We start from the raw sequence: 20,954 nt of genomic DNA, 5'->3' as shown, positions 1-20,954 counted from the left end.
AAGCAACTTCATAAGCGACTCAAAGACTCCAACTCTTACATGATGCTGCACTAGAATGCAATCTATTCCAATAATAAAATATTTATGATTAAATGTAAATGCTGGTGATGATAAACAGACTGAATTGATGGGCTAATAAAGTCGAACACATCTTAAGCCGATCAATTAGGCTACATGATGATGAAGCTCGTTATATTTTTCACAGCGTGACGTAGCAGTCTAGTCCCGGGGCGCGCTGAAATATGTGTCCCGTCCCCTCCCAATATCAAAGGCTCAGTCAGCCACGCCAAACCGTCGCTCCACCTAGTAGACTGTTGACTGGCACAGCACGCTTTCTGTCTCTCGCAGTCAGCTTCAGTTCCCCGCTTACTTCGCATTGAGAAGGTGTGTCGAACAGACATTGAAAGAAAGTAAGGTAATATCAAGTGGGAGAGAGAGTCCTCTTGTCTTGGTCGAATTCGTTCTCCCATCATGGAGATGCTTGGAGTGCCATTTGCACTGGTTTGGGTGGTTCTGGGGCTGTCCTGCATTCTCGCTGGAAAAGGTAAGTGAAAATGAAAACTTGCTTATAGATTGTGATTCTGTATAGTGGGGCATTGATAGACGCTATCGTTGATTTCAAGAAGGATTTTCAGATCTTTCTTTACAATTTGAACTAAAGCTGTGCAATGGATTTTTTTAGAAAATAAGAGACATTCATGAAATGAATAATTCAACAGAAGCTTTCTTGATGTTTGATGCGTGTCAGACAGCAGCCTACAGGCTACAAAATATGTTGTCGAGCCCCTTGGAAGTTACCAGCATTTTAGTTTAAAGGGGTTTCACGGGTTGCCGTTTATTTATGCCATCACCAACCTTGGTAAAACAACATCATCTATTTTACTAACTATCCATTTATCGTCAATAATTGGAGGGTGTGTGCTGCAAATGAGGCGGCTATTTGTATTTATTAGGGAGCCACATTAGCTGCTGCCAAGGGGGTCCAAACATATTAAACCACTTACATTACATATAAAGCAAAATATACAACATTACATCATATAACATTATTACACCACTAGATATCTACAATACAAAATGTTTAATACATCCATACAACAATATCACAATGTATGCATATGCATGTGTCTGTACCTTTGTGTGTGTCTCTTCACAGTCCCCGTTGTTCCATAAGGTGGTATTTTTACCTGGTTTTTAAATCTGATGCCATGGATAGGGAAGGACCGTTCACACAGCACTCTGTCCAGCGCACTGGCGCTTGTAGACTAGGCTATAGTAGGCTTCTAGACATGAGAGGAGTACGGTAGTTCGTCTATTTGTAATAATGCCTACTCGTATTCTCGCCTTCAAATTACCGCAGAGTCATGTTGTCTAAAAAGGGCATAATCGGTGCACAGCGACTCTGAATCAGAAAACATTGTTAATTCAGAATGCATATTAGCCATTCAATTGGTCAGCTGAGAAAGGAACAACTGTAATTAAACAGTAATTGATACTCTGTTGTTAATGTAGTGATTTAGGGGTAACTGATTAAGTGATGCTTGATCCAGCAACCTTGCAGCTTCAAGGTGAGTACACCGCCCATGTCAAAAAGGTCTAGCTAAACGTCTTGACAGAGCTCATATCCTCGCATATGTCTTGACTCCACTACAGCAATGTAATAATGTCAACGAGAAGGTGGATGTGACTGACCTTGAAATGAACCTGCAACTAGGATTGGAAGGACTTTACCGTGACTGTATTCTCTCGCCATCATATTGTATTTACTGTATGTGACCTTATTGGCCTCAACATGTAGGAGTAAGGAAAGAAATACTCCTGAACTGTGTGTGTGTGTGTGTGTGTGTGTGCGCGAGTGAAATAGAGAGATCTATGAGAGAGTGATCACATTCGGTTGTGTGACAACCCGAAGACAAAGTCATGACAATAAGATGTATCTTCTGGTACATAATAAAGAACGTCCAAAACAGACATACACAGAAAAGATAGAGAGTGATAGAAAGACGAGAGTGGGAGAAAGACAAGAGCGCTGAAAGAGAGAGAAAGAGAGAAAAACAGGGTCAGATTTATGAATGCCTTTTCAGGAGAGGCGCTACATTATCCGAGTGGCACATAAATTGTGTAGGTGAAGTGGAACGATTGAGCATAACTCAGGCTTTTCATGCGCGATTTAAGAACGCGGCAGTGCCTGGGAACTGTTCTGCCCACCTTCTCTCTCTCTCTCTCTCTCTCTCTCTGGCTCTTTCTTTCCTCCTCGCTCTTTCTCTCTCCCTCGCTCGGATGACGTCGTTGGGGAGGCAGATAGACGGGGGAGGGGGGGAATGCCTCGAGATGGAGAACGGAGCTCTTTCAACCGCGCGCTCCGCACTTGTCGTTCTCTCCCTTTATTTCGCACTCTATCTCTCTCTCTCGTTCTCTCCCTGTATTTCACTCTCTCGCTCTCTCTCTCAAGTGTCTTATCTTGAGATGTTTTTCTTCATTTCAAGGGCTTACTGGTCAGATGTAAATGTAAGATGTTTTGTCCTCTGTTTCTCTCTTTCTCCACTATCTGTCCCATTTTCTCCACCATCTTTTCATCTCTTCCCTCCTTCAATCTCTCCCTTTCTCTCCTTTACCCTCTCCCTTTCTCTTCCCGCCATCCCATGTCTTTGCGTGACATATTTGCTTGGCGTGCTGGTTTGTTAAGGGGACGTCAGGCCTTTGTTGAGGCGAACAGTTATGGAAATGAGCTGCTTCATTTAGGCGTTAATTACACAGCATGCCTCATTAGAGTGGCCATGATGAGGCGTGGGATGGAGAGGAAGAGCCGGTAAACTGGGATGGGATGGTGTGTGTGTGTGTGTGTGTACGTGCTTATGTGTGTGTGAGCGCCAGCTGGTCAGATAGCCCTGGTGGGTCCCTTTGGTCAGCATTGCTCAATCTGTGCTGAAAAAACATTTCATGCAGCATTGAGCTCTGACTCAGACACATTCCCACTCACACACTCACACACACCGCTGCACCCCCCCCCCCCCACCCCCTACACAAACCATTTTCCCAATCTATCCATCCTCCACCAATGGCAAGTTGTCAGCAGACAAGCCCACTCAATTACAGTGGGGCGCTGCTCTGGAGGACTGGCATATCCCAGCAAGCCGTTCCACTCCCCACTCTATAGACAGTGTACTTTAAAAAGAGAGTGATCGAGAGAGAGCAGTAGAAAGAGAGGGAGGGAGTGTATCCATTATGTCCGTGTGTGTGTGTGTGTGTGTGGTGTGTGTGTGTGTGTGTGTGTGTGTGTGTGTGTGTGTGAGAAGCCGCCAAGCAGACTGAGTTTACAGAAAGAGGAAACACTACACTAGACATGGAGCCACCACTCTGACAGCTAAGCTTTGCTCGATAGGTGAATTGATTTCTTGTTATGTGTGTTAGTACAGTATGTAAACAGTCTTTTGTGAGAGGTGTGCCTGCATGAATGAACAGTATGTGTTTATCTGAGAAAGAGAGAGAGTTTGTTAGAAAGTAAACTTGTCTGTGAGAGAGAGAGAGAGAGAGGAGAGAGAGGAGACAGAGAGACAGAGAGACAGAGAGAGAGAGAGAGAGAGAGACAGAGAGAGAGAGAGATTCTTCAGGACAGTGTTTTTCCACCTGGGAGGGAGAGGAACTTACTGCAGCTGTTTCAGTCTCCAAATCACACCTGCAGTGTGCCTTGTCAGCTAGCATCTCTCTCTCTCTCTCTCTCTCTCTCTCTCTCTCTCTCTCTCTCCGACTCTCTGTCTTCCTTTCTCACTATCTTGCTATGTACCCCCTCGCCTCCCCACTGCTATCTATTTCTCTAGACCTCAAACAGTGAAGAAAGGGATGTACCAAGCTGTTTTTAATTACAGTTCCAACATAAACCTATTAGCATGAAAATGGCTCTGCGTGTGCATATGCATATCAGTGAGTGTGTGTGAATCAGTGAGAGAGATAGACATTGAAATAGTGTGTGTGTAGGGTGTGTGTGTGTGTATCCGTGTGTGTGTGTGTGTGTGTGTGTGTGTGTGTGTGTGTGTGTGTGTGTGTGTGTGTGTGTGTGATCCGTGTGTGTGTGTGTGTGTGTGTGTGTGTGTGTGTGTGTGTGTGTGTGTGTGTGTGTGTGTGTGTGTGTGTATCCGTGTGTGTGTATGCATTTGTTTGAATGTTTATTACCATCCAATAACAGTAGTGTCTGTTGTGCAGCGATTGTGCTGATAGAAAGTTACATCCTCATGTGCCACGGACGACGTTGGTCACATGGAAACACGATGCGTGACTGACAATATGGCAAGACCAACTACAAAGGAAGAGCTTGAGAGAAATAGAACTAAAACAGAACTAAAAGAAGTACACCAGAAGAGATGCTCTGAGTATGTGATAGATGGGAGAAAGAGAGCTAGAGAGGGTGTGTGAGGGAGAGAGAGGGTGTGTGAGGGAGAGAGAGGGTGTGTGAGGGAGAGAGAGGGCGTGTGAGGGAGAGAGAGGGCGTGTGAGGGAGAGAGAGGGCGTGTGAGGGAGAGAGAGGGCGTGTGAGGGAGAGAGAGGGTGTGTGAGGGAGAGAGAGGGTGTGTGAGGGAGAGAGAGGCTGTGAGGGAGAGAGAGGGCGTGTGAGGGAGAGAGAGGGCGTGTGAGGGAGAGAGAGAGGGTGTGTGAGGGAGAGAGAGGGCGTGTGAGGGAGAGAGAGGGCGTGTGAGGGAGAGAGAGAGGGCGTGTGAGGGAGGGAGAGGGTGTGTGAGGGAGAGAGAGAGGGCGTGTGAGGGAGAGAGAGGGGGTGGGAGAGAGAGGGTGTGTGAGGGAGAGAGAGGGTGTGTGAGGGAGAGAGAGGGTGTGTGAGGGAGAGAGAGGGTGTGTGAGGGAGAGAGAGGGTGTGTGAGGGAGAGAGAGGGCGTGTGAGGGAGAGAGAGGGCGTGTGAGGGAGAGAGAGGGTGTGTGAGGGAGAGAGAGGGTGTGTGAGGGAGAGAGAGGGCGTGTGAGGGAGAGAGAGAGGGTGTGTGAGGGAGAGAGAGGGCGTGTGAGGGAGAGAGAGGGCGTGTGAGGGAGAGAGAGAGGGCGTGTGAGGGAGAGAGAGGGTGTGTGAGGGAGAGAGAGGGCGTGTGAGGGAGAGAGGGCGTGTGAGGGAGAGAGAGGGCGTGTGAGGGAGAGAGAGGGCGTGTGAGGGAGAGAGAGGGCATGTGAGGGAGAGAGAGGGCGTGTGAGGGAGAGAGAGGGCGTGTGAGGGAGAGAGAGGGTGTGTGAGGGAGAGAGAGGCTGTGAGGGAGAGAGAGGGCGTGTGAGGGAGAGAGAGGGTGTGTGAGGGAGAGAGAGGGTGTGTGAGGGAGAGAGAGGCTGTGAGGGAGAGAGAGGGCGTGTGAGGGAGAGAGAGGGCGTGTGAGGGAGAGAGAGAGGGTGTGTGAGGGAGAGAGAGGGCGTGTGAGGGAGAGAGAGGGCGTGTGAGGGAGAGAGAGAGGGCGTGTGAGGGAGAGAGAGGGTGTGTGAGGGAGAGAGAGGGCGTGTGAGGGAGAGAGAGGGCGTGTGAGGGAGAGAGAGAGGGTGTGTGAGGGAGAGAGAGGGCGTGTGAGGGAGAGAGAGAGGGTGTGTGAGGGAGAGAGAGGCTGTGAGGGAGAGAGAGGGTGTGTGAGGGAGAGAGAGGGTGTGTGAGGAAGAGAGAGGGTGTGTGAGGGAGAGAGAGAGGGTGTGTGAGGGAGAGAGAGGGTGTGTGAGGGAGAGAGACAGGGTGTGTGAGGGAGAGAGAGGGCGTGTGAGGGAGAGAGAGAGGGTGTGTGAGGGAGAGAGAGGCTGTGAGGGAGAGAGAGGGCGTGTGAGGGAGAGAGAGAGGGTGTGTGAGGGAGAGAGAGGGCGTGTGAGGGAGAGAGAGGGTGTGTGAGGGAGAGAGAGGGTGTGTACAAACACACACTTGGTTCACCTGAAGCTACGTTCACAGCTCGGGGAGCGAGGGACCACAGCGGGGTAGAAAAATGTAAAGTGTGCCCCCATAAAAAGGAAGTATTAATTTTAATGATGCGTCTGACAGTCAAAGGCATTATCTTCCTCTCTATTTTCCCTCCCTATCTCCCCCTCTCTCTCTATCCCTTCTCTCTTTCTACCCTGCAGCGACACATTTGATTTGGTTTAAATGTGTCGGTACAAATGTGGCTGTTTCTCTGTCAGACAATTGTCATATTCTAGACGTTGCTCATCTGAATGGAGCCGTCAGCTTCGACAAGAATGAAATTTGGTGTACTACAAAGCAGTATTCCTCCCTATCCTCCACCTCTCTCCTTGTCTTTCTTGCTATCCCCTTGTCTTTCAGTCAGTCAGACCTCCCTACCCTCTGTCTAAGTCTGCACGTTGGCCCCAAGGTGTGGTGGTCTTACATTAACTGAGTTACTGTCATTTGCTGGAGCTTGGCTTCCTTATACATTGAGTGTACATGACATAGTCTGTCCAGGTGAGTTCAGGTGAAAGCTATGATCCTTTGTTGATGTCACTTGTTAAATCCAGTTCAATCAGTGTAGATGAAGGGGAGGAGACAGGAAAAATAAGGATTTTAAAGCCTTGAGACAATTGAGACATGGATTGTGTATGTTTGCCATTCAGAGGGTGAATGGGCAAGACAAAATATTGAAGTGCCTTTGAACGGGGTATGGTAGTAGGTGCCAGGTGCACTGATTTGTGTCAAGAACGGTCGACCACCCAAAGGACATCCAGCCAACTTGACACAACTGTGGGAAGCATTGGAATCAACATGGGCCAGCATCCCTGTGGAACATTTTTGACACCTTGTAGATTCCATGCCCCGACCAATTGAGGCTGTTCTGAGGGCAAAAGGGGTGCAACTCAATATTAGGAAGGTGTTCTTAATGTTTTGTACAGTCAGTGTTTGTGTTACCTCTCTCCTAGAGCTCCTCTTTAGTCCTGAATCCCTCATTTATCCTGATTCTATTTCTATGGTTTGACCTGTATTCTACTGTAACATGACCTTATTTCTGCATGTTATGGAGTGGAGGAAGATAGATGCTCCAGGGGCTTGAGAAAATAGTCTGAACTGAACACCTAACTAAAGGGGCCAGGAGTGTGTGTTTGTGCGTTCGTCTGTATGCATGTGAGTGTGCACGTGTGAGAGAGAGAGTAACGCACGAGTGTGGTTCTCCTAACTACCTCCGTTACACCTGCGTACAGTTTTGACAGGCTCGGTGCTAACTAAGGCCTTTTAATAAACCATCCATCTGCCATGAGCCTGATCACAGCTTTGTGACTAATTAGCCTCTCTTCATTAAGAGCACGTCGTTAGCAGACCTTGGATTTCTGAGCAAGCTGTCCTGAAATGTCACAATGCTGCTGCAGTTCTGTCTATAGAGTCTAATGCTAACTTGAGGTGCATTAAATTCTTGTGTAAAATGGGTATTGATGTCAATGGGAGTTTGATGTTAAGCATGTTTGAAGTTAATTTTATATACACTGCTCCAAAAAATAAAGGGAACACTAAAATAACACGTCCTAAATCCGAATGAATGAAATAATCTTATTAAATAATTTTTTCTTTACATAGTTGAATGTGCTGACAACAAAATCACACAAAAAGAATCAATGGAAATCCAATTTATCAACCCATAGAGGTCTGGATTTGGAGTCACACTCAAAATTAAAGTGGAAAACCACACTACAGGCTGATCCAACTTTGATGTAATGTCCTTAAAACAAGTCAAAATGAGGCTCAGTAGTGTGTGTGGCCTCCACGTGCCTGTATGACCTCCCTACAACGCCTGGGCATGCTCCTGATGAGGTGGCGGATGGTCTCCTGAGGGATCTCCTCCCAGACCTGGACTAAAGCATCTGCCAACTCCTGGACAGTCTGTGGTGCAACGTGGCGTTGGTGGATGGAGCGAGACATGATGTCCCAGATGTGCTCAATTGGATTCAAGTCTGGGGAACGGGCGGGCCAGTCCATAGCATCAATGCCTTCCTCTTGCAGGAACTGGTGACACACTCCAGCCACATGAGGTCTAGCATTGTCTTGAATTAGGAGGAACCCAGGGCCAACCGCACCAGCATATGGTCTCACAAGGGGTCTGAGGATCTCATCTTGGTACCTAATGGCATTCTGGCGATCCCTCGCGAGCACATGGAGGGCTGTGCGGCCCCCCAAAGAAATGCCACCCCACACCATGACTGACCCACCGCCAAACCGGTCATGCTGGAGGATGTTGCAGGCAGCAGAACGTTCTCCATGGCGTCTCCAGACTCTGTCACGTCTGTCACATGTGCTCAGTGTGAACCTGCTTTCATCTGTGAAGAGCACAGGGTGCCAGTGGCGAATTTGCCAATCTTGGTGTTCTCTGGCAAATGCCAAACGTCCTGCACGGTGTTGAGCTGTAAGCACAATCCCCACCTGTTGACGTCGGGCCCTCATACCACCCTCATGGAGTCTGTTTCTGACCGTTTGAGCAGACACATGCACATTTGTGGCCTGCTGGAGGTCATTTTGCAGGGCTCTGGCAGTGCTCCTCCTGCTCCTCCTTGCACAAAGGCGGAGGTAGCGGTCCTGCTGCTGGGTTGTTGCCCTCCTACGGCCTCCTCCACGTCTCCTGATGTACTGGCCTGTCTCTTGGTAGCGCCTCCATGCTCTGGACACTACGCTGACAGACACAGCAAACCTTCTTGCCACAGCTCACATTGATATCTTCCCTGTGGCTCAGTTGGTAGAGCATGGTGTGTGCAACGCCAGGGTTGTGGGTTTGATACCCATGGGGGGCCAGTACAATAAAAAATATATATATAATGTATGCATTCACTACTGTAAGTTGCTCTGGATAAGAGCGTCTGCTAAATTACAAAAATGTAAATGTAAAATGATGTGCCATCCTGGATGAGCTGCACTACCTGAGCCACTTGTGTGGGTTGCAGACTCCGTCTCATGCTACCACTAGAGTGAAAGCACTGCCAGCATTCAAAAGTGACCAAAACATCAGCCAGGAAGCATAGGAACTGAGAAGTGGTCTGTGGTCAACACCTGCAGAACCACTCCTTTATTGGGGGTGTCTTGCTAATTGCCTATAATTTCCACCTGTTGTCTATTCCATTTGCACAACAGCATGTGACATTTATTGTCAATCAGTGTTGCTTCCTAAGTGGACAGTTTGATTTCACAGAAGTGTGATTGACTTGGAGTTACATTGTGTTGTTTAAGTGTTCCCTTTATTTTTTTGAGCAGTGAACATGTTAGGACCTGTATATGTGGGACAGGTGACCGTATATTGGGATTTACATGTAAAGTTGAAGTGGGAAGTTTACATACACCTTAGCCAAATACATTTAAACTCAGTTTTTCACAGTTCCTGACATTTAATCCTAGTAAAAATTCCCTGTGTTAGGTCAGTTAGGATCACCACTTTATTTTAAGAACGTGAAATGCCAGAATAATAGTATAGTGATTTATTTCAGCTTTTATTTCTTTCATCACATTCCCAGTGGGTCAGACGTTTACATACACTCAATTAGTATTTGGTGGCATTGCCTTTAAATTGTTTAACTTGGGTCAAACGTTTCGGGTAGCCTTCCACAAGCTTCCCACAATAAGTTGGGTGAATTTTGGCCCATTCCTCCTGACAGAGCTTGTGCAACTGAGTCAGGTTTGTAGGCCTCCTTGCACACACACACTTTTTCAGTTCTGCCCACACATTTTCTATAGGATTGAGGTCAGGGCTTTGTGATGGCCACTCCAATACCTTGACTTTTTGTCCTTAAGCCATTTTGCTATAACTTTGGAAGTATGCTTGGGGTCATTTGCGACCAAGCTTTAACTTGCTGACTGATGTCTTGAGATGCTGCTTCAAAATATCCACATAATTTTCCTACCTCATGATGCCATCTATTTTGTGAAGTGCACCAGTCCCTCCTGCAGCAAAGCACCCACACAACATGATGCTGCCAACCCCGTGCTTCACGGTTGGGATAGTGTTCTTCGACTTGCAAGCCTCCCCCTTTTTCCTCCAAACATAATGATGGTCATTATGGCCAAACAGTTCTATTTTTATTTCATCAGACCAGAGGACATTTCTCCAAAAAGTAAGATCTTTGTCCCCATGTGCAGTTGCAAACCGTAGTCTTGCTTTTTTATGGTGGTTTTGGAGCAGTGACCTTTCAGGTTGTGTCGATATAGGACTCGATTTACTGTGGATATAGATACTTTGTACCTGTTTCCTCCAGCATCTTCACAAGGTCCTTTGCTGTTGTTCTGGGAATGATTTTCACTTTTCGCACCAAAGTACGTTCATCTCTAGGAGACAGAACGCATCTCCTTCCTGCGTGGTCTCATGGTGTTTATACTTGCGGAATATTGTTTGTACAGATGAACATGGTACCTTCAGGCGTTTGGAAATTGCTCCATATATTTTGATTTTCCGATGATGTCAGGCAAAGAGGCACTGAGTTTGAAGGTAGGCCTTGCAATACCTCCAATTGACTCAAATTATGTCAATTAGCCTATCAGAAGCTTCTAAAGCCATGACATAATTTTATGGAATTTTCAAAGCTCTTAAAAGGCACAGTCATCTTAGTGTATGTAAACTTCTGACTCACTGGAATTGTGATACAGTGAATTATAAGTGAAATAATCTGTCTGTAAACAATTGTAGGACAAATTACTTGTGTCATGCACAAAGTAGATGTCCTAACCGACTTGCCAAAACTATAGTTTGTTAACAAGACGTTTGTGGAGTGGTTGAAAAAAGAGTTTTAATGACTCCAACCTAAGTGTATGTAAACTTCCGACTTCCAACTGTATGTAAAATATATGACTTGATGGGGTGGATTAGAAAACACTAATGCCACTTTGGTGTGGTGGGGTTGGAGGGAAATTTTAGATGAGCAGAGAAATAGCTTACCGATCCATGCACATGTACAGTGCTACAGCTGTGTTTATCCCCAGTTTCATATCTTATGTATGTCAATCACTGTAACCCAAACAAACAGTGTATATCACACATAACTGAATTAGAGTATGTGTTCATCACTACGAGACTGTTCATTTGACACATTGGAATGATTTTGTGTTTGAGTCTTGTGTTAGTCTGGGTGGAGTGTGTGTATGTGTGTTTGTGTGTGTGTTCGAGTGTGTGTGTGTGTGTGTGTGTGTGTGTGTGTGTGTGTGTGTGTGTGTGTGTGTGTGTGTGTGTGTGTGTGTGTGTGTGTGTGTGTGTGTGTGTGTGTGTGTGTGTGTGTGTGTGTGTGTCTACCTGCGGGACTGAGCTTATCTGAGCTGATGACAGATAGCAGGTAGCTTCCCCCTGACTACTCATTATTACTGTTACAGCTAGTACTCCAGCCTTCCCTGCCTCAACACCAATGTGTGTGTGTGTGTGTGTGTGTGTGTGTGTGTGTGTGTGTGTGTGTGTGTGTGTGTGTGTGTGTGTGTGTGTGTGTGTGTGTGTGTGTGTGGTATTCCTCACATCAACAACAACAACTGTACCTGCTATTTTCCATCCGTGACCAAACACCTCTGTGTGTGTTTGTGTGTGTGCATCATTACTCAAACCTTACAGCAACCTGTCATACCTGCTATCCTCCAGCCGAGAGAAACAGGTCTGTGCCTGTAGGTGTGTATGGCATCACCATCCCTTCCCTATCCCCAATGGCCTTCCTGCAGTACTGTCTGTTTTCATTGGGGACAGGGCTGTTCATTCTAAATGGGTGACACTGTCGTGCTAGTGGCTGCAGCTGCCTTGTGTCCTGCAGCCTGTCTTCCATAATGTGACACATTCTGAGCATCAGGAACGGTGCTGACCTATTTCCAGCATTGTCCATCCCCCTGTGTGTTACTTCCAGAGTCATTTATAAGAGTGAATGTGCGTGAGTGTAGGTGTGTGTGTGTGTGGGTCGTCATCAAGATGGGGAAAGGGAGATCATATGTGTGTTAGTCGTTGTGTATGTTTAGGGTGTGTAGTAGTCTGGGAGAAAGTCAGTGTTTGTTTGTGTGTGTGTATGAGTCTATGTATGCAATGCATGTGTATGTTCTGAGTGAGCTCTGTGTGTTTTCTCTATCTGACAGTAGCGTCTGCTCCTCCTCTCCTCTCCTCTCCTCTCCTCTCCTCTCCTCTCCTCTCCTCTCCTCTCCTCTCCTCTCCTCTCCTCTCCTCTCTCTCCTCTCCTCTCCTCTCCTCTCCTCTCCTCTCCTCTCCTCTCCTCTCCTCTCCTGCTCTTTTCTCCTCCTCTCCTCCTCCTCTCCTCTCCTCTCCTCCTCTCCTCTCCTCTCCTCCTCTCCTCTCCTCCTATCCTCCTCTCCTGCTCTTTCCTCCTCCTCTCCTCCTCTCCTATCCTCCTCTCCTCTCCTCCTCTCCTCTCCTCCTCTCCTCCTCTCCTCTCCTCCTATCCTCCTCTCTTCTCCTCCTCTCTTCTCCTCCTCTCCTCTCCTCCCTCTCCTCTCCTCTCCTCTCCTCTCCTCTCCTCTCCTCTCCTCTCCTCTCCTCTCCTCTCCTCTCCTCTCCTCCCTCTCCTCTCCTCTCCTCTCCTCTCCTCTCCTCTCCTCTCCTCCCGCTCTTACCTCCTCCTCTCCTGCTCTTTTCTCCTCATCTCCTCCTCCTCTCCTCTCCTTCTCTCCTCTCCTCCTATCCTCCTCTCCTGCTCTTTCCTCCTCCTCTCCTCCTCTCCTATCCTCCTCTCCTCTCCTCCTCTCCTCTCCTCCTCTCCTCCTCTCCTCCTCTCCTCTCCTCCTATCCTCCTCTCTTCTCCTGCTCTCTTCTCCTCCTCTCCTCCTCCTCTCTTCATCTCCTCTCCTCCTCGCATATCCTCTTCTCCTATCGTCTTCTCCTATCCTCTTCTCCTATCCTCATCTCCTATCCTCATCTCCTATCGTCTTCTCCTATCCTCTTCTCCTATCCTCATCTCCTATCGTCTTCTCCTATCCTCATCTCCTATCCTCTTCTCCTATCCTCCTCTCCTCCTCGCATATCCTCTTCTCCTATCCTCTTCTCCTATCTTCCTCTCCTATCCTCTTCTCCTATCCTCCTCTCCTCCTCTATTGTTTATTGTTGCAATTCTCTCTGTCTTACCGGCCTCTCCTGTAAGACTGGCCCCCACTGTGCAAGTGTTCAAGCGGAACTTAACCTTCTGCATCCTGACCGTACCCAGTCCTCCACCTGCTGTTTGAAACTCAACCAGAGCTTCCATCGTTACTTAGCTGTTATGTCTTACTTACTGTTAGTTTTGTTCTATCCCAACCCCTTCTCTTCTCCTTTCGCCCCCCATGACTTTGAGCGTAGCATGGTATCATTAGAATAGGTCAAAATAGTGACATGAACCGTAGAAGTTATATATATATACAGTACATTCGGAAAGTATTCAGACCACTTGACTTTATCTACATTTTGTTACGTTACAGCCTTATTCTAAAACAGCTTTTTAGAAATGTTTGCAAATAAAAATAAAAAAAACATTTAAATATGACATTTACATAAGTATTCAGACCCTTTACTCAGTACTTTGTTGAAGCAACTTTGGCAACTTTGGCAACTTTTACAGCCTCGAGTCTTCTTGGGTATGACGCTACAAGCTTGACACCTGTATTTGAGAGTTTCTCCCATTCTTCTTTGCAGATCATCTCAAGCTCTGTCAGATTGGATGGGGAGCGTCGCTGCACAGCTATTTTCAGGTCTCTCCAGAGATGTTCGATCGGGTTCAAGTCCGGGCTCTGTCTGGGCCGCTCAAGGGCATTCAGAAACTTGTCCCGAAGCCACTCCTGCGTTGTCTCGGCTGTGTGCTTAGGGTCGTTGTCCTGTTGGAAGGTGAAAATGGCGCAGACAGAGATGGTCGCCTCACTTCGCGTTCTTAGGAAACTATGCAGTATTTTGTTATTTTTAGGTATTATTTCTTACATTGTTACCCCAGGAAATCTTAAGTCTCATTACATACAGCTGAGAATAACTATTGGATATAAGAGCAATGTCAACTTCCCAACATTACGACCAGGAATACAACTTTCCCGAAGCGGATCCTCTGTTCGGACCACCACCCAGGACAATGGATCTAATCCCATGAGCCGACCCAAAACAATGGCGCCACAGAAGGGGCAGACGGAGCTGTCTTCTGGTCAGGCTCCGTAGATGTGCACATCGCTCACCACTCACGAATATACAGTACTACTTGCCAATGTCCAGTCTCTTGACAACAAGGCATACAAAATTCATGCAAGGGTTGCCTTCCAGAGAGACATCAGAGACTGTAACATTCTCTGTTTCACGGAAACATGGCTCTCTTGGGGTATGTTGTCGGAATCGGTTCAGCCACCTGGCTTCTCCATGCATCGCGTCAACAGAGACACCTCTCTGGGAAGAGGAAGGGCGGGGGTGTATGCTTTCTGATTAACAACTAATGGTGTAATCATAACAACATACAGGAACTCAAGTCCTTCTGCTCACCCAACCTAGAACTCCTTACAATCAAATGCCGGCCATTTTACCTACCAAGAGAATTCTCATCAGTTATAGTCACAGGTGTGTACATTTCCCCTCAAGCAAACACCAAGACGACCCACAAGGAACTTCACTGGACTCTATGTAAACTGAAAACTACACTGCTCAAAAAAATAAAGGGAACACTTAAACAACACAATGTAACTCCAAGTCAATCACACTTCTGTGAAATCAAACTGTCCACTTAGGAAGCAACACTGATTGACAATAAATTTCACATGCTGTTGTGCAAATGGAATAGACAACAGATGGAAATGATAGGCAATTAGCAAGACACCCCCAATAAAGGAGTGGTTTTGCAGGTGGGGACCACAGACCACTTCTCAGTTCCTATGCTTCCTGGCTGATGTTTTGGTCACTTTTGAATGCTGGCGGTGCTTTCACTCTAGTGGTAGCATGAGACGGAGTCTACAACCCACACAAGTGGCTCAGGTAGTGCAGCTCATCCAGGATGGCACATCAATGCGAGCTGTGGCAAGAAGGTTTGCTGTGTCTGTCAGCGTAGTGTCCAGAGCATGGAGGCGCTACCAGAAGACAGGCCAGTACATCAGGAGATGTGGAGGAGGCCGTAGGAGGGCAACAACCCAGCAGCAGGACCGCTACCTCCGCCGTTGTGCAAGGAGGAGCAGGAGAAGCACTGCCAGAGCCCTGCAAAATGACCTCCAGCAGGCCACAAATGTGCATGTGTCTGCTCAAACGGTCAGAAACAGACTCCATGAGGGTGGTATGAGGGCCCGACGTCCACAGGTGGGGGTTGTGCTTACAGCCCAACACCGTGCAGGACGTTTGGCATTTGCCAGAGAACACCAAGATTGGCAAATTCGCCACTGGCGCCCTGTGCTCTTCACAGATGAAAGCAGGTTCACACTGAGCACATGTGACAGACGTGACAGTCTGGAGACGCCGTGGAGAACGTTCTGCTGCCTGCAACATCCTCCAGCATGACCGGTTTGGCGGTGGGTCAGTCATGGTGTGGGGTGGCATTTCTTTGGGGGGCCGCACAGCCCTCCATGTGCTCGCCAGTAGCCTGACTGCCATTAGGTACCGAGATGAGATCCTCAGACCCTTTGTGAGACCATATGCTGGTGCGGTTGGTCCTGGGTTCCTCCTAATGCAAGACAATGCTAGACATCATGTAGCTGAAGTGTGTCAGCAGTTCCTGCAAGAGGAAGGCATTGATGCTATGGACTGGCCCGCCCGTTCCCCAGACCTGAATCCAATTGAGCACATCTGGGACATCATGTCTCGCTCCATCCACCAACGCCACGTTGCACCACAGACTGTCCAGGAGTTGGCGGATGCTTTAGTCCAGGTCTGGGAGGAGATCCCTCAGGAGACCATCCGCCACCTCATCAGGAGCATACCCAGGCGTTGTAGGGAGGTCATTCAGGCACGTGGAGGCCACACACACTACTGAGCCTCATTTTGACTTGTTTTAAGGACATTACATCAAAGTTGGATCAGCCTGTTGTGTGGTTTTCCACTTTAATTTTGAGTGTGACTCCAAATCCAGACCTCCATGGGTTGATAAATTGGATTTCCATTGATTATTTTTGTGTGATTTTGTTGTCAGCACATTCAACTATGTAAAGAAAAAAGTATTTAATAAGATTATTTATTTCATTCAGATCTAGGATGTGTTGTTTAAGTGTTCCCTTTATTTTTTTGAGCAGTATATATATCCGGAGGCTGCATTTATTGTAGCTGGGGGTTTTAACAAAGCAAATTTGAGAATAAGGCTACCTAAATTCCATCAGCATATTGATTGCACGACATGCAGGGCTAATACTCTCGACCACTGCTACTCTGACTTCCGTGATGCATACAAAGCCCTCCCCCGCCCTCCCTTCGGAAAATCCGACCATGATGCCATCTTACTTGTTCCGTCTTATAGGCAGAAACTCTAACAGGATGTACCAGTGACGAGAAACATTCAATGCTGGTGTCGTGTCTTTAGCATCCTTAATGTGATGACATGCTATTTCATCAAATTGATTACCTAACGTTTAATTATTTGATTGAATGAATCAGGCAATAACTAACTCATTAGGAATCCGGGGCACCACGGAAAATGTTGATTCACAGAGCTATAATTTTCCGAATATAACTCTTCAGATATTTTAATATCTGATCGATTAGTCATTTTCATTAATGTATTATTATCACCTTGTTAGTCTCATTCCAAATATTGTACAATTCTTGCACGAACTCTAACATAAATTATGAATCAGCAATATACAAATTGGCTTAATTATTTATTTACTAACTAACTAAATAATCACAGAAATATATAACAAACAAACAGCAGATATTGGTTACTAACAATGATAGAAAAGTCCCTAGTGGGCTAAGCCGTAATGACAGCTTGGTAGACAAAAGGAAAGGGGTGGGACTGAGAAAGAGCGGGAAAGACAAAATGGATTCATTACACACAATCTATAATTATATTAATTGAAATGCTAATCCTTTGTACATGAATGACCGCTTATTCGAGAATAATTGCAATTTCTATATATTTACGCCGTATGTCATTGTTGTCTTCTCTGTTGGAATCCTCGATCGTCCTGTAGGGTTCATCAGAGTCTCTGGTTAACTTTCATTGAAGTCACAAAGTCTTTTGTTGTTGTAGGTGGTTAGAATGGATACTTCAGAGTACCATTCAGAAATGTTCTCATAGAATAGATGCTTCGGGCAGTTGTCGATATTCTCGTTCTAGGTTTACGATATTCTTGTTCGAGGTTTAAGCATCTCCAATCCAAAATTCAATCTAGAATTGGCTTCCTATTTCGCAACAAAGCCTCCTTCACTCATGCTGCCAAACACACCCTCGTAAAACTGACTATCCTACCGATCCTTGACTTCGGCGATGTCATTTACAAAACAGCCTCTAACACTCTACTCAGCAAATTGGATGTAGTCTATCACAGTGCCATCCGTTTTGTCACTAAAGCCCCATATACTACCATCCACTGCGACCTGTATGCTCTCGTTGGCTGGCCCTCGCTACATATCCGTCACCAAACTCACTGGCTCCAGGTCATCTATAAGTCTTTGCTAGGTAAAGCCCCGCCTTATCTCAGCTCACTGGTCACCATAGCAACACCCATAACACACGCTCCAGCAGGTATATTTCACTGTTCATCCCCAAAGCCAACAACTCCTTTGGCCGCAGAGCAGCTTACAGATCACTGCACCTGTACAGCCCCTAATGCCCCTGCCCCGAAGCTAGCACCAGTTAGCCGTGAGCCAGGCGCATCTCCCGGCTAGCAAACTAAATTACTAAAACTACAATACCTCTTTCGCCATCTGGCCCGGACCGTTTGTCGACACGGCGCCCCACCGTACCACCACGACTGGTCCGCAGAAGTAATTCCATTCGATGTGCCCTCAACGGGCCTTTACCGGATGTCGGAGCAGACGCTTCTACATACCCCAGCCTGCTAACTTTAAACGCTGTGTCTCCCACCTGCTAGCGTAGTAACGACTACCCCGCGGCTTCCCTGTTCCATCTATTGCTGTTCACTGGACCCTATGATCACTTGGCTACATAGCTGATGCCTACTGGACTGTTCATTTATCACGGTACTCCACTTTGTTTATTTTCTGTTTATCTGTCGGCCCTAGCCCCGAACTCAGGCCCTCTGCCCATTCATCGCCATTTTACCTGTTGTTATTGTCTTAGCTGATTAGCTGTTGTTGTCTTACCCATTGTTGTCTTAGCTAGCTTTCCAAATCAACACCTGTGATTGCTTTATGCCTCGATTTATGTCTCTCTCAAATGTCAATATGGCTTGTATACTGTTGTTTAGGATAGTTATGATTATTTTAGTTTACTGTGGAGCCCCTAGTCCCACTCTACATGCCTCAAATACCTCCTTTGTCCCATCTCCCACACATGCGGTGACCTTACCCAGTATACCTAGCGTGTCCAGAGATGGAACCTCTCTTATCATCATTCAGTGCCTGGGCTTACCTCGACTGTACCCGCACCCCACCATACCCCTATCTGGACATTATGCCCTGAATCTATTCTACCACGCCCAGAAATCTGCTCTTATATTCTCTGTCCCCAACGCACTAGATGACCAGTTTTGATAGCCTTTAGCCGTACCCTCATCCTACTCCTCCTCTGTTCCTCGGGTGATGTGGAGGTTAACCAGGCACTTTCATTTGTTGACTTCTGTAATCGAAAAAGCCTTGGTTTCATGCATGTTAACATCAGAAGCCTCCTCCCTAAGTTTGTTTTACTTATTGCTTTAGCACACTCCGCCAACCCTGATGTCCTTGCCGTGTCTGAATCCTGGCTTAGGAAGGCCACCAAAAATTCAGAGATTTCCATACCCAACTACAACATTTTCCGTCAAGATAGAACTGCAAAAAGAGGAGGAGTTGCAATCTACTGCAGAGATAGCTTGCAAAGTTCTGTAATACTTTCCAGGTCTATGCCCAAACAGTTCGAGCTTCTAATTAAAAAAAATTATCTCTCCAGAAAAAAGTCTCTCACTGTTGCCACCTGTTACAGACCCCCCTCAGCTCCCAGCTGTGCCCTGGACACCATATGTGAATTGATTGCCCCTCATCTATCTTCAGAGTTCGTTCTGTTAGGTGACCTAAACTGGGATATGCTTAACACCCCGGCAGTCCTACAATCTAAGCTAGATGCTGCCCTCAATCTCACACAAATGATCAAGGAACCCACCAGGTACAACCCTAAATCCGTAAACATGGGCACCCTCATAGATATTATCCTGACCAACTTGCCCTCCAAATACACCTCTGCTGTTTTCAGTCAGGATCTCAGCGATTACTGCCTCATTGCCTGCATCCGCTATGGGTCCGCGGTCAAACGACCACCCCACATCACTGTCAAACGCTCCCTAAAACACTTCTGCGAGCAGGCCTTTCTAATCGACCTGGCCCGGGTATCCTGGAACGATATTGACCTCATCCCGTCAGTCAAGCATGCCCCTTTCAAAAAAATGTAGAACTATGAACAGATATAGCCCTTGGTTCACTCCAACCTGACTGCCCTTGTCCAGCACAAAAATATCCTGTGGCGGACTGCAGTAGCATCAAATAGTCGCCGCGATATGCAACTATTCAGGGAAGTCAGGAACCAATACACGCAGTCAGTCAGGAAAGCAAAGGCTAGCTTTTTCAAACAGAAATTTGCATCCTGTAGCTCTAACTCCAAAAACGTTTGGGACACTGTAAAGTCCATGGAGAAGAAGAGCACCTCCTCCCAGCTGCCCACTGCACTGAGGCTAGGTAACACGGTCACCACCAATAAATCCATGATAATCGAAAATTTCAATAAGCATTTCTCTATGGCTGGCCATGCTTTCCTCCTGGCCACCCCAACCCCGGCCAACAGCTCCGCACCCCCCGCAGCTACTTGCCCGAGCCTCCCCAGCTTCTCCTTCACCCAAATCCAGATAGCAGATGTTCTGAAAGAGCTGCAAAACCTGGACCCGTACAAATCAGCTGGGCTAGACAATCTGGACCCTCTCTTTCAAAAATTATCCGCCGCCATTGTTGCAACCCCCATTACCAGTCTGTTCAACCTCTCTTTTGTGTCGTCCGAGATCCATAAAGATTGGAAAGCTGCCGCGTTCATCCCCCTCTTCAAAGGGGGTGACACTCTAGACCAAAACTCTTATAGACCTATATCCATCCTGCCCTGCCTTTCTAAAGCCAAGTTAATAAACAGATCACTGACCATTTCGAATCCCACCGTACCTTCTCCGCTGTGCAATCCTGTTTCCGAGCTGGTCACGGGTGAACCTGAGCCACACTCAAGGTACTAAACGATATCATAACCGCCATTGATAAAAGACAGTACTGTGAAGCCGTCTTCATCGACCTGGCCAAGGCTTTCGACTCTGTCAATCACCGTATTCTTATCGGCAGACTCAATAGCCTTGGTTTCTCAAATGACTGCCTCGCCCGGTTCACCAACTACTTCACAGACAGAGTTCAGTGTGTCAAATCGGAGGGCCTGTTGTCCGGACCTCTCGCAGTCTCTATGGGGGTACCACAGGGTTCAATTCTCGGGCCGACTCTTTTCTCTGTATATATCAACGATGTCGCTCTTGCTGCGGATGATTCCCTGATCCACCTCTACGTAGACGAAACCATTCTGTATACATCTGGCCCTTCTTTGGACACTGTGTTAACTAACCTCCAAACGAGCTTCAATGCCATACAACACTTCCGTGGCCTCCAACTGCTCTTAACCTCTTACATCTAGACGTTCCGCTAGCGGAACACCTGCTCCAATATCCAATGATAGGCGTGGCGCGAATGACAAATTCCTCAAAAATACAAAAACTTCAATTTTTCAAACATATGACTATTTCACAGCATTTTAAAGACAAGACTCTCATTTATCTAACCACACTGTCTGATTTCAAAAAGGCTTTACAGCGAAAGCAAAACATTAGATTATGTCAGCAGAGTACCAAGCCAGAAATAATCAGACACCCATTTTTCAAGCTAGCATATAATGTCACA

At 46.9% G+C, this 20,954-nt stretch overlaps 1 protein-coding gene across 1 annotated transcript in view; it reads left to right on the top strand.

Annotated features, from left to right (window-relative positions):
* The first annotated feature begins 270 nt into the window (after positions 1–270).
* The window catches only part of LOC106599045 (calsyntenin-2), a 282,535-nt gene continuing 261,851 nt past the window's right edge, over positions 271–20,954 (top strand). Inside the window, exon 1 of the mRNA XM_014190100.3 lies at positions 271–544. Within this exon, the coding sequence (XP_014045575.1) occupies positions 472–544 (73 nt within the window). The 5' untranslated portion in view covers positions 271–471. The remainder of the gene's footprint in view (positions 545–20,954) is intronic.

The sequence above is a fragment of the Salmo salar genome, chromosome 03 (genome assembly GCF_965601325.2).
Source record: "Salmo salar chromosome 03, fSalSal1, whole genome shotgun sequence".
Taxonomy (NCBI): domain Eukaryota; kingdom Metazoa; phylum Chordata; class Actinopteri; order Salmoniformes; family Salmonidae; genus Salmo; species Salmo salar.
This window is presented reverse-complemented; position numbering and strand designations above follow the sequence as displayed.